This window comes from Spea bombifrons, chromosome 3 (assembly GCF_027358695.1).
Source record: "Spea bombifrons isolate aSpeBom1 chromosome 3, aSpeBom1.2.pri, whole genome shotgun sequence".
Taxonomy (NCBI): Eukaryota; Metazoa; Chordata; class Amphibia; order Anura; family Pelobatidae; genus Spea; species Spea bombifrons.
Window position 1 is genome coordinate 66,519,057 of NC_071089.1, and position 12,127 is coordinate 66,531,183.

At 40.9% G+C, this 12,127-nt stretch overlaps 2 protein-coding genes across 2 annotated transcripts in view; one reads left to right on the forward strand and one right to left on the reverse strand.

Moving 5' to 3' along the window:
• RNGTT (RNA guanylyltransferase and 5'-phosphatase) overlaps positions 1 to 4,524 on the reverse strand; it is a 161,923-nt gene extending 157,399 nt beyond the window's left edge. The window contains exons 1-3 of the mRNA XM_053460652.1: positions 4,217 to 4,524; positions 2,287 to 2,396; positions 1,471 to 1,574 (exon numbers count right to left, since the gene is read on the reverse strand). Of these exons, the coding sequence (XP_053316627.1) occupies positions 1,471 to 1,574; positions 2,287 to 2,396; positions 4,217 to 4,280 (278 nt within the window). The 5' untranslated portion in view covers positions 4,281 to 4,524. The remainder of the gene's footprint in view (positions 1 to 1,470; positions 1,575 to 2,286; positions 2,397 to 4,216) is intronic.
• Positions 4,525 to 8,312: 3,788 nt separating this feature from the next.
• On the forward strand, positions 8,313 to 12,073 carry PNRC1 (proline rich nuclear receptor coactivator 1). Its single transcript, XM_053460656.1, has 2 exons — positions 8,313 to 8,790; positions 10,919 to 12,073. Exons 1-2 carry the CDS (start codon positions 8,530 to 8,532, stop codon positions 11,372 to 11,374), a joined length of 717 nt encoding a protein of 238 aa, XP_053316631.1. The 5' UTR covers positions 8,313 to 8,529; the 3' UTR covers positions 11,375 to 12,073.
• The last annotated feature ends 54 nt before the right edge of the window (positions 12,074 to 12,127 follow it).

Consider the following 12,127-nt stretch of genomic DNA (forward strand, 5'->3'; position numbering starts at 1 on the left):
AATACAGTCTTGTTTTGGAACCAGGAATAACCTGTAATTGGTGCAGAGGCATCTCTTCCGTTACATTTTTTGCAATTACTTGTTCACCGCTTCTCCCAACCTTAATTGACATATTGAAGATCTGGCAGTAGATACAAAAAAATCTTTGAGGACATGAATTCAGGTATAGAATGTAACCTTGTTTGATAATGTTCCACACCCACTGGTCTGTAATAACACACCCCCATTGCTGAAGAAACAATGCCAGCCATCCTCCAATAGGGTGTTGAGATTGCCTGGCATCAATAAGGCTTCCTTTTTCTTAAATTCTCCCTTTGGAGAAGGCTAGCAGACTGGATAAATCCTCTCTGAGAGAGACTTTTCGGGCCCACAAAAAAGTTACCCGTTTCAGTGCTGGCTCTTGTCCTTTGAAAGCAGCCATCTGCTTAATCAAGGCTTCCAAATAGGAACCATAAACTGATACCCTGAAATAACATAACACCAGACACATGTTCATGCGATTAAATTTGAGTTACAAGATTTTAAAAGAATCCACGTATCTTCGGGAAACCCCTTATCAGCATCAGCCAGCTGCCACGATCGAGGGTACAGAATGACTGGATACGAATATGCAGTCATATTCCAGGAGAGCTTAAAATAACTAACTGTGCGATGGATCTTTTCATGTCCTTTTGATTGGGCAGTAGCTGCACAGTCTTCTCTTAGTGGACAGTGGTCCAGGATCCAGCAAACACTATGTTGTGTCAAAGACACATTAAAGCAAGAAAAATACAATAAAGAACACCAAGGAGAAGGAACAGCTGCATGAGCACTAAAGAACCATAGAAAAAGAAAAACAACTCCCATCAAAGAAAATGTGAACAAGTATGGGAGGTGTGATAGGAGTGCTGGTGTCCAGCAGGGCTATGCTGATCCCCATTGAATAGAATGGAGAAGACAAGCAGTTCTCCAATTGTTCACCATTCTCCAAATCACCAATCTCCGAGGTCCTGCAACAGCTTAAGTGGATAAAAGGGCTTTACTATGTGTAAAGGAACAGCCTTTTGTTTTTTAGGCCAGCCCCAAAATTCATACTTGGACAGAACACCATCCCGAGATTCCATAAAAGACTTAACCGATTTGACCAATTTGGTAAATATTCAAGCTGAAATATATTTTCATGGTATTTCATGACAAGTCTATAGCACATCTGCAACAAATAATTTGCCTTCGCAAAGGTGGTAACAATACAAACAAAAACCTTAAATTAAAAAGAAAATATTTTTCATATAGATGTACATAGCATACATATAGGCTTCATCAACATTTCAACCCCAACAGGCCATGTATTCTCCACCACCAATCTCACACAACAAACAACCCATAAACAGTTACTGGATCTTAATTTTACTGTGTATTGAAGTCTAAATAACGGTATTCTGTTGGTGGAATGTATGCGGCATATGAAAAATCACGGAACATGCAGCTTACCCTTTACACTGGAGTTTGATATATTTTATACCGTCTTTCTCTATATCATTCCGATCATAGAATCTTGTTGTATTGGTCAAATCTATTAATAACCCCATCTTTACCTAAGGAAATAAAATAAAAAAGTAGGCATTATATAACTTCAAATATCATTAGTAAGCACATTGCCATGGTGATGACACCACTTTTTATTTTGAAACCCTTAAGAACTAAGAGTATTTTTTACAATTATGGTTTTTTACACTTATGGGTTTTTAACGTTTTTGCTATGTTGTTTTCAAGCGTAATTTCAACACAAAGTCAATGGGTCCTAAAGTCAATGCTCACAAGTTCCACCATCCACTGTGGATGTTCAATAAAGACATTAAACTGTATAATTATTTGGGAGATTATTAGTTGAAGCAGACTGCGTGTTCATTAAGTTCAAGATTAGATCAATTTAAATGACCAATATACTCAAAAAGCCAAGTAATTCCAAAGAGTTTTTGTATTGGCAAATGCCAAATGGATCAGGACTAAAAAAATTTTTTTCAGTAGAGATCTTGAAAACTTCCATAGGGATTGTTAAAAATGTACACATAGCATATGGTTAGTTTTTGTGTATGTTTTATGTGAAACGTAATGATTATGTAATTTGCTTTATAGGCCAAAATTACAAAAAGTAAACACACTTTGTTTTTTTTAGTACAAAGAAAAACAACATATAACCTGCAACATACAGGCTCCTCAGATAAAGCATTTCATGTAATTGTATGCCATCACAAACAAGTCGCTACTGCAAGACACACGCAACCAGTAAGCAGAGATCCTTCAAACCTTAAGACTTTTCAAGTAGTTAGACAGCATGCTTGGATGAAATCGGTTCTCCTCCGGAACTTGATCATCATATTTGGAGCCTAGCATGGTCTTGAGAGGTAAGAATTTCCCTGCAGGAGAAAAATAAAAAGTAAAAAATTATTGAAAAAAGTTAATTTGCAAGAAAAACACTAACAGTGCACGTAGGGGAGAGGAGTGAAGCAACCCAACCGGTCAGGAGAGCAGGCATGTGTGCCTTCGGGAGAAAAGCGTTAGGGTGACCAGATGACATTTCAACCAGTATACTGTGACGCAATACTCATTTAAATAAAGGCCTGCAAGATATATTTTCTATATGCATCCCCAGTGATTCTCTGCTGTGACTGAGCCCAGGATTTAATGTTCAACAGAAACATATTGCCATAGCCTGGAATACTAGATCACTTACACCTGAACCTTAAGAAAAATCTTGAAGGTGACAAGCATCTAAAGGAAAAGATTGCTCAACAAATGTGACATTCACTTTATACACATAAAAACAGATAGACATTGTGATTAGAACTTTGTTACTGTATATACTTTTATACTATCATTTATAGGTTTGGTAACGCATACTGTGCTGAATTTATTATATCTAAACGTAGCGTTAGAAACATTATTCCCGGCTCTGCTCAAACCCTTCCAGGAATTATTTCTACGGTCAAACGTCTCAGTCCTTACTATTAACATAAGTAAGGTTTGTTTAATAATAATCTTGCTCATCGATACATTACAGGGGCAGCTTAGCCCTTCTTACAGGAGAAATGTAGCAGAACTGGCCTTTCATAATGCCTCATTAAGTGGGTGCGTTTAGACGGTGACGCCCCTGCAAGCCCTCACTATTTATAATGAACCCTTGTTTGAGTGCCAGATACAGGAACCAAGTGCTCTCAGTCTCAAGACAAGAAGCATGAGCTCATAAAGTGCCTTACGGGAATTGGACTGCACTGATGGAATACCGTCATAAACAGGTCCATAACATCATAGTCTCTGTAACGGAATAAACCCCTATAATGTTCCATGACCGTTCAGAACATGAGCAGGGCCCTTATAAGCCCACCATTCTTACAAGGAACATTGAATAAAAGTACCAAAAGGCTTGATGGCAAAGCTTATTTCTTATGTATGTGTTCACCACCCCATTTAATATGTTGACGCTTAATAAAGGATAATACCGTAATAATAAAAACAAGAAATAATAAATGACAACGTGGAATTTGCAACGCAGAGCTATCTGCAGGATAATAATTTAACTTTAACCTACAAAATAATGCTAAAACACGTCTATCAATTTAAATATATATCCTAAAGGCTAAAGCACCAAATTCATTACAGACTCTTACAAACTTTTCCCACGTGAGCTTGTGAAACCCAGTTTGAGTGAAATATCGAACATGTCACATTTAAGCAACAAAGCCGCTTGGGTTTCAGCATTACTGTCACGTAGAATAATGGGAGGGAAAGGCTGTGTGAACAGTTATTTTGCAGTAATGAAAACAGGTGATTAATCAAATAACTCAAAAGCTAACATAAGATCAGAGCAACCGTCAGACAACGCACTGTGCAAAGATACAGAAGACTATTCATCTAAAAAGGCTACTAGAAGAAGATCTTAGGATCACCAACCAGTGCTCAAGGAGTTTGGCTTTAGAAAAAGCTTAAGTAACACACGGAGGAGAAAAGCACAACCATACATACAGTGCTGGTGACCCAGCTGTTCTTTATGGCATTCTACATCACTGTCACTGCAAATCATTTGTCCACTTGATTAATCATTACTCCATGTCACGCTCCAGCAATGGGTTAATATTTGCTGTCACTGTTTACTGAGGTCACTGCAGCAACACTGCTGTTACAGAGCATGTTGTCCATGAAGCTTTTTACAACCCTCATAAAGGATATTCCATCTTACCTGCCACCGGTTGGCCCCTACGAGGGCAGTTGAGCCACCTAGGTGGGATCTTGTTGTGTGCCATGCTGAAATGTCACTGCTCAGAACCACAAAGATGGTATATTGTTGTTGTTGTTGTTGTTATTATTATTCCGGTGGACTGTAAAGCCACGTGACACTTCCAGGAACCACTTACTCGGTGGCAATCCCAGGGCGTGACGTCACCCCTAGAAGTGTGACGACACGGGTCCCCCACTGAAATCCCGCGTCTCTATTTCCCCCATTCAAAGTGGAACCATGGCCCCATAATGCATCGCTTCGGTAAGCTTCCCCGCTAGGAGACTGTTTCCGGACCAAAGAGACTTCCGCTTACATGAGTTTACTTGCTAATTGCGTATAGCGACACCTAGCGGCAATAGTTGGCACTTTTTTTGCATGGTGTGGTGATCAGTGTGAGTTAATGCAACTAATAGTAGCAGCCAATGCGTGGAGAATAAAATGAGATAATAAGTAATGTTTGGTTTTAAATCTGGTGATTGGTTAAACTTGATGGACTTGTGTCTTAATATAAATGACCATGTTACTATGCTGCCAGTTACCTGACACTTTAATAAGCTTCATTGTTTCAATGGAATAATTTCTTCCATTCTACCCAACACTCTTATTTGCTGCTACTACACTGCCCTTACAAACGCCTGCCCGTACAGACACATTTACACTGCCCATTCAGATGTACATACATATGCATATTCATGCTTGCTGTTACACACAACTAAACTGGCTCACACTTTCCCTTGCAGCCACATAGACACACTTGCCCTAACACACATGCATTCAAATACAAACACACTGTCTCTCCCTTTTCTCATCACCCTCCCCCTTTTCTTTATCTATACCTTTTTCCTTATCCCATTCTTTTATCCCCATCTCTCCTGATTCACATTACACTTTCTCTCTTTTCTTTCTTTTTATGTCTCCTCCCCATTTATTTCTCATTTATCTCTAGCTCTTACTTTTCTCACTAGCATCTACCACCCCCTTCTCCTCCCTCTGCCCCCTTTCCCCCCATCTCTTGCCTTTCTCCTTCTGCCCCTCCCCCTTTATTCTCCTCATTTCCTACCTTTCTTCCTCTGCTTTCCTCTTCTTTAAGTCCTGTGCGGGTACAATGCTGAGTGCCAGCAAATTATATTATATGCCGCTGCTCAGCATCAATCGCCACCACACGCTGCCTTAATTTGGGGCTAGTTAGAGGGAGATCTGTAATCTCTCCAATTGGCCCTACCCTGGGATTTGCCAAATGCCCTGGGACATTTGGCAAGTATGCTTCACACTGTTCATGGATCTAATATCCAAGATTCCTAAATTGTGTCTCTGCTACCAGTATGTCATTGATAACATCCTAGTTTTAATGCATGTAACTCAATCTTAAGTTTATTTTTAAATAATGACAAATCAAGGTTGCCTTGAGGACAGGTATCAAGAGTCATTCGGTTAACACATTTGATGAGTTGCTACATAGAATATGCATGATAGGCCATTAAAGGGTAAATATTTAAAGAGTCTCAGGGTCAGCTCATTTAGGAAATTCCTAGTTATGATGATAGGCACTTGATCTTAATTTGTACTTTGGTGGTAACTCCTTGGCTGTGACTCCTGCAGCCAGAGCTAGGCTTGCAGGGGTATCCAAGTTTTTTCTGCAGTGGGCCACTTTATCAGAATTGTATATGTGCGTGGGCCGCACTCATTTTTCACTGAGAGAAAATATAGCCTTTAATAAAATATGCAGATTAAAATAAAGTAAATTACACAAAACCTTTACATTTCCTCTCACTGATTTCTGGGCCTAGAAAAATGTTAACAATCATTATATATATATATATATATATATATATATATATATATACCAAGATTCCAGCATGTACTGGTTGGCTGGGCATGATAGGAGTGTTATTGCTGTCAACAATCATATATAAATTAATATTGTTATTGTATTTTTTTGTCCAAAATTGGACAAAAAATTCAACAATATGACTTGGCATGATAGGAGTGTGATTGCTAACAGCAATCACACTCCTATCATACCCAGGCAACCAGTACATGCTGAAACCTGGCTAGCTGTCCCCATTGTGTATTGAAGCTGCCAGCAGTATGGGGTCTGCACATCACTTACAGCCACCCTGTACAGCCACCCTGTACCATGCCCCCCACTTACAAATCCATGTTATCACACACACACTCATTCATTCACATACTCATTCATTCACAGATTAATTCCCTCAATCACGCATATTCATTCAAAACACCCTCCACCACCCCCTTACCTGCACTGCAGCTATCTCAATGCCGCCCACAGACTTCAGCAGGGGGTAAGGCCTCCCTCTGCGTTCTCTTGTACTGCACTTCTCTTGTACTGCACAGAGGAAGCAGGAATGGAGCAGAGTCATGTGATGTCACGTACAGTCACTTGACTCTGCTGGGTTCCGTTTCCTCTGTGCAGTACAAAAGACCCTCCCACAGGTAAGCAGCAGGGCCCTTGTGATCCCGGTTGCCCTGGCTGCGATCTCACGCGGGCCGCATGTTGGACGCCCCTAGCTTAGTGGGAACAAGGATCAAGCACTGGCCTGTAGGGAAAGGTGAAGGTGTATGGGCCAGACTTTCAGACTGAGTGGCAAGCCTATATACAACCTTACAGCCACGTGAAAAAGAAAGTACACCCTCTTTGAATTATATGGTTTTACTTAACAGGACATAATAACAATCATCTGTTCCTTAGCAGGTCTAAAAATCAGGTAAATTACATATGACATATTGCACCGTGTTATTTAACAAAAATTGCCTAAGCCTCTCCCTGTCTGCTTTTTATTGTCCCTACTAAGGCAGCCCAATGGTTATGATCTCCTTACCTTTAAAACCTAAAGGTCTTACTCAGGCTACTAATTTCCTTCTTCAACCTCTCTGCATCCTTTGGTACTACTGACCTGCAAATTCTTCATTTCTGCAATATCTGTGACCCATCTCTCCTGTGCCTCAATTTTTCCTCTTTATCTTTAGCATTCGCTGGCATTTTTTTTGTCTCTCAGGAGGCCCGGACTGGCCATCTGGCACACTGGGCAAACACCTGGTGGGCCGCTGAACAACATCACTCCATCCACAACTGATCTGCTGTAGCATCTCTTTTCCAGGTTCCTGGGCCACGTCATTATCCCCAGTCCGACCCTGCCTCTGATACCTCTGATACTTTGTAAACTCACAGATCCTTTTACATTTCAGTACCACCTGATGATCTTGCCCCAAGTGGATACAGTTTTTCACCTGTCCAGAACCTTTTCCCCACGTGTACTTACATTTATACATACATTTCAATTGGTATTCATCTCAAGTACAACAAAGTATAAAGAAGTATTAAAACATTAATTTCACATTTATTTTGTTATGTTTTAATTATTGATGTTGCAAGTATTGTGTGATGAATCCATATATCTGAGTACGCCCAGTATTCATCTCTGCAGAAATAATCAAAGAATAATTTTAATGCCTACGAAAATCCTGGGTTTGCATAGTTACCTCGGCTGAACATTCTCATCTTACACGAAACTACAAAACGATGAGCGTTGCCACAAGCAAAGCAATCCAATAGCCTGCGAATGTAGGGATTAAGCAGAGCCTGCTGAAATTTTCCATGATGCATCTTCTGTGACAGTAGTGTGCTGCCAAGCAAAGCAGAGTCCCTTATGATTGGCCAAGCAGTGAGCCAATCAGGAGGGACGACTAGGCTCTGTAGCTAAGACGTAACTTGATGCTAAAGTCAGGTCCAAATGTGAACAGATCGAGATATTATATCTATGTATATATATATATATATATATATATATATATTCAATAAAGTATATATTATATATGTGTTATATATATATATATATATATATATATATAAATATGTTTGCTGGTCCAGATATAAGAAGGAAGCTGCTCGTTGCGTTTAGGGCTGTACGTAAATAAGTATTTCAGGTTACGGTACAATAGGGAGTTACTTGTAGTTAATGTAATGCGGGTATGTCGCTGACTATGTCTGTCAGGCAGTGAGAGGTTGAATTGCGTGGGCGCGCACAGCTGGTGTCGGGAGCGCGCGTCAAGTTACAAACACAACAATCGGAGGCTGTGGTTTGCAGGTCGCCATCTTATTGCACTGAGACCCGGATTAACGATCCGCTTTGTCCCGGAGTGAAGAAACCTGGAAAGCTGTGCGGTAGAGCACCGTGAGCACAAGGAAGATATAGCAGCGAGGCTCTGGCGCAGTCAGGTTTTCGCACACCCGGTGTAACGGGGTGGTCGTCATGCCTGAGCCGGCGGGAACGGCAGGAGGGCGAAAGCCCGGGGGTGGCGTGAGCAGAGCCGGGGGTGGCGGCAGGAGGAGAGGGAGGAAGAATAAAGTGCGTGCGACCCCATTCCCTACCCGGCTTTACCATCACCATAGCCACTCGCTGCCGGGGCGGCCGAGGGACCAGAACCGAGACACACCAGCCAGGACCCCCAGCCCGGCATCCGGGGAACGCCCGCAAGCCAGGGCGGCGCAGTACCGTCAACTGCGAAGAGAGGTGGGTTCTCGCTACCTCAGGGAAGAGCTCAGTGTCACTGCATAGACCGTCGCCCCGTTAGCCATCAGATGTGGCGGGTTACCTACCTGCTGAGGTCCCAGGGCTGTCACAACGAACCCTTTCATTGCCAGGGAGCAGTGCAGTGACCTTTGTGTTTCCTGTAATTGCTGCTGTCATTATTATAACCTGTTATATAGCGCCAAGTTTACCCAGCGCTTCTTACAGTACATGCATCCAAAGGGTGTAGCAAGACTAGAACGGACACAATAAGACAAACGCGGGCCCTGATCCCAAGCTTACAATCATTAGCCGTGTTTTCCCGTTAGTATCCTAATTGTTCTGGTGCTTCTAGGTAAGGTCCGCCTTTTCTTTTGTTTCATGAAGACTTATTGTTATGTTCTGTTCACCCGCTGTACAGCGCTGCAGAATATGATGGCGCTAGAAAAATCAATAAACAATAATGAGTAACGATAAATAACGACTGGGTACGTGCCGAGATGTGACAGTCTAGTAATTTATTGATTAAGCAATGTATATGTATCACCATGGGTTGCTTTTAATGTACAGTACGAACCCTACCTCCTACGTGTCCCTATATAGGGCCGTCTTTTGCACCTAAGTCCCTCTTTGCTCACCGGATGTCCCTGTTTTCTAGGCCCTCGGAATACGTGGTGTGTTCCACAGCTCTAAAAGCCACAATATGTTTCAAATAGTTTACGAAAAATCTGTTCTTCTTCTTGAGACGCGTCTAATAAGCCGTTGTCACAGAGGCAGCTAAAACGTCTTGAGAAATCCACATCGCATGGTAACCACACCTCGAATAACAAACCTGTCCCTATTTGGCCACGTGATATGTTGGCAGGGATGAGGAACCACTGTTGTCGTCGTCGTCATCATCATCACTGTGGATGACACTAAAGGGTCATAGTATCAGGAATGTGTTTGAATTCAATTATTTTTATACTACTACATCTGTTTTTTGGGGGGTTACTGAAATAAAATGTAATGTATCACTAGTACACAGTGCCTGCGTGCTGTTTGTGGAGCTGCACATCATTGGTGCTATGAGACTGAACACCCCACCTTTTTGTCTTGCTCATAGTTCTTGTATTTTCTCAAATTTTTTTATGCTCCCCCCCCTACGGGCCACTGTAGTGCATCAACGTTTACAGTCGGCTCGAATACAATGCTTTCTTTTATCATAGTATCAAAACATTAAAAATCGAATAAGGGACAAGCTGCAGGGTCTATATGACCAAGTTAGCATTTGTGGCCCATAATTATTCCTACTCATTCAGTCACTTTCTCCTGTTTTGTTAAGGTACTTGTTAAAAGGTTTGACATCCCAGACATTCCTTCTAAACTAACCTGAGCTAGAAGTTGCAGCAGCCCTCCTCCATGGTCTGACCGTTCTTGCCATTGACTGGCTGTTTCAAAATAGGCGATTGGATGCGGCTGTTTTTGCCAAAGGGGCTCGGGAAAAGCTAATGGACGATATAAACGTGGATACATTGGCTGTCATGAGACAAAGAAGTTATCCCAAAAGTGTTGTTGTTGTGGGTATGTCCCAGATCTCCTGCTCTCGCTGATTCCTCCCGTTTGCTCAGATTAGTTAGTTACTGTTTAATCTTTAGTTAAAGTAAGTTTCATTTTTCTCAAACAAAAAAACATGCTGTACTAATTTTATTTTTTACTGTCATTTGTGAACATTTTTTTTTATTTTGTACAGCACTGGTCTCATAAATGATAGGCTTGGGGAAAAATATCTTAACGCTTGAAGCAGTCAATCAGTGCAGGAAAGCATTCCCTTTGAAATCAATAGGGTTACTTTTCGCCTGCGCTGCATTAAGATAGAATGAAGGATTACTTCTGATGAACACACCCAATTCCATCGTAAGAACAGATTTTTTTTTAGGTGCCAAAAGCTTATGTAACTCTACATATTTTTGCTATGTTGGCCCAGAAATTATGAAATTTCATAATTTGCGTATGAAAGACAAACTATTTATTGCCTCTGGATGGAAGTGGACAGGTTTTGCTACAGTGAAGAGGCACAGTATTTCGAAATGTTTCGAAGGTAGCTTTCCTATGCGCAAATCGCAACTGAAACTTTCCATTTTTCTTACAGGGGCTAAAACCAAAGGTGAAAACCGAAAAAAAGATTATAAAAGCTGAAAAAAAAGCCTTTTCCCACAACACTTCCAATCAGAGATGTGAGCAACGGACCCTTCAGAGACAAAAGGGCAAATGCAACAGTCAACATACAAAGACACGTTTTCCCCTCGAAAGTGAAAATCTCCAAGCAGAACCTGAACTCGCAAACCGTTATTTTCACAGACTTGATAAGAAGCCCTTAGCCAGCGCTGAAAATGTCAGGGACCTCAAACCAAAAGCGGATCTATTTCCCGACAAGGAGATTGATAAGGAAATAAATTATGCAGGAGCAAAATTTAGCGATCCCCCGTCTCCACGTGTTCTTCCAAAGCCACCAAGCCACTGGATGGACAGGAAAGCTCAATATGCCGACCAGTGTAAGGAGCTCATGACATATCAGCTGAAAGCCTTGCTGAAAGTCCAGTTATAATCGTCCCCTGCTGTCTGTCTGTTACCAGGCTTATCACTCTACCCAGAATCCAGCAAAAAAGCATTGAACATTTGAAATGCGACTTTTGCGTTCTACATTTGTGTACAGATGTCTAGTATTATATTTTGTATGGTTGTGTAAATAGTGTACACAGTGTAACATGTGTATATCCATGTTTATACTCCAGGTAAATTTTTAGTTTTGTTATAAAACTATGTATTTTGATCTAACATGCCAGTTTTTTTTTCTTTTCTATACGATGCGATAATGCTGATTTGCAGTCTGATGAAATAAGTTCAACTTTTAAGTAAACCTATTCCTATTTCCTTAAACCTTTGTAGGTGCAATCACGGTGTGTGGCCCTTCCAGGAACCACAAATGCAATTAGTGGACACAAAACAAATATTCTACTTTTTATTCTGGACTAATATTGAAGCACTGAAAACAGTTCGATTAAAGAAATTACAATGTTGGTCTCCTTTGTGCAGAAACCCAAACTGCTTCATTTGATCTTGATTTGTCTCTTGTATTTTTAAATTTTTGAGCAAATAATTGGGAAATATTGGCATTCTAATCTTCAAGATTAATAAATTTGTGGTTTTTAAACCTATCTTTTGAACATGTGATGCACTAAAATGCCCCCTTAATTTATAAATTGACCAATGCTAAAATAAATAAATTGATTTGGCCTCCCCAAAATGTCTGGATTGTCGTGTGTGTGTTTTTGTCATGTCCAATGCATTCATTTCTCTG

Coding starts and splice junctions, on each gene's coding strand:
- PNRC1 (XM_053460656.1), top strand. CDS start 8,530: ATGCCTGAGCCGGCGGGAACGGCAGGAGGGCGAAAGCCCGGGGGTGGC. Junction 8,791..10,918: donor ACCGTCAACTGCGAAGAGAG/GTGGGTTCTCGC, acceptor TTTTTCTTACAG/GGGCTAAAACCAAAGGTGAA.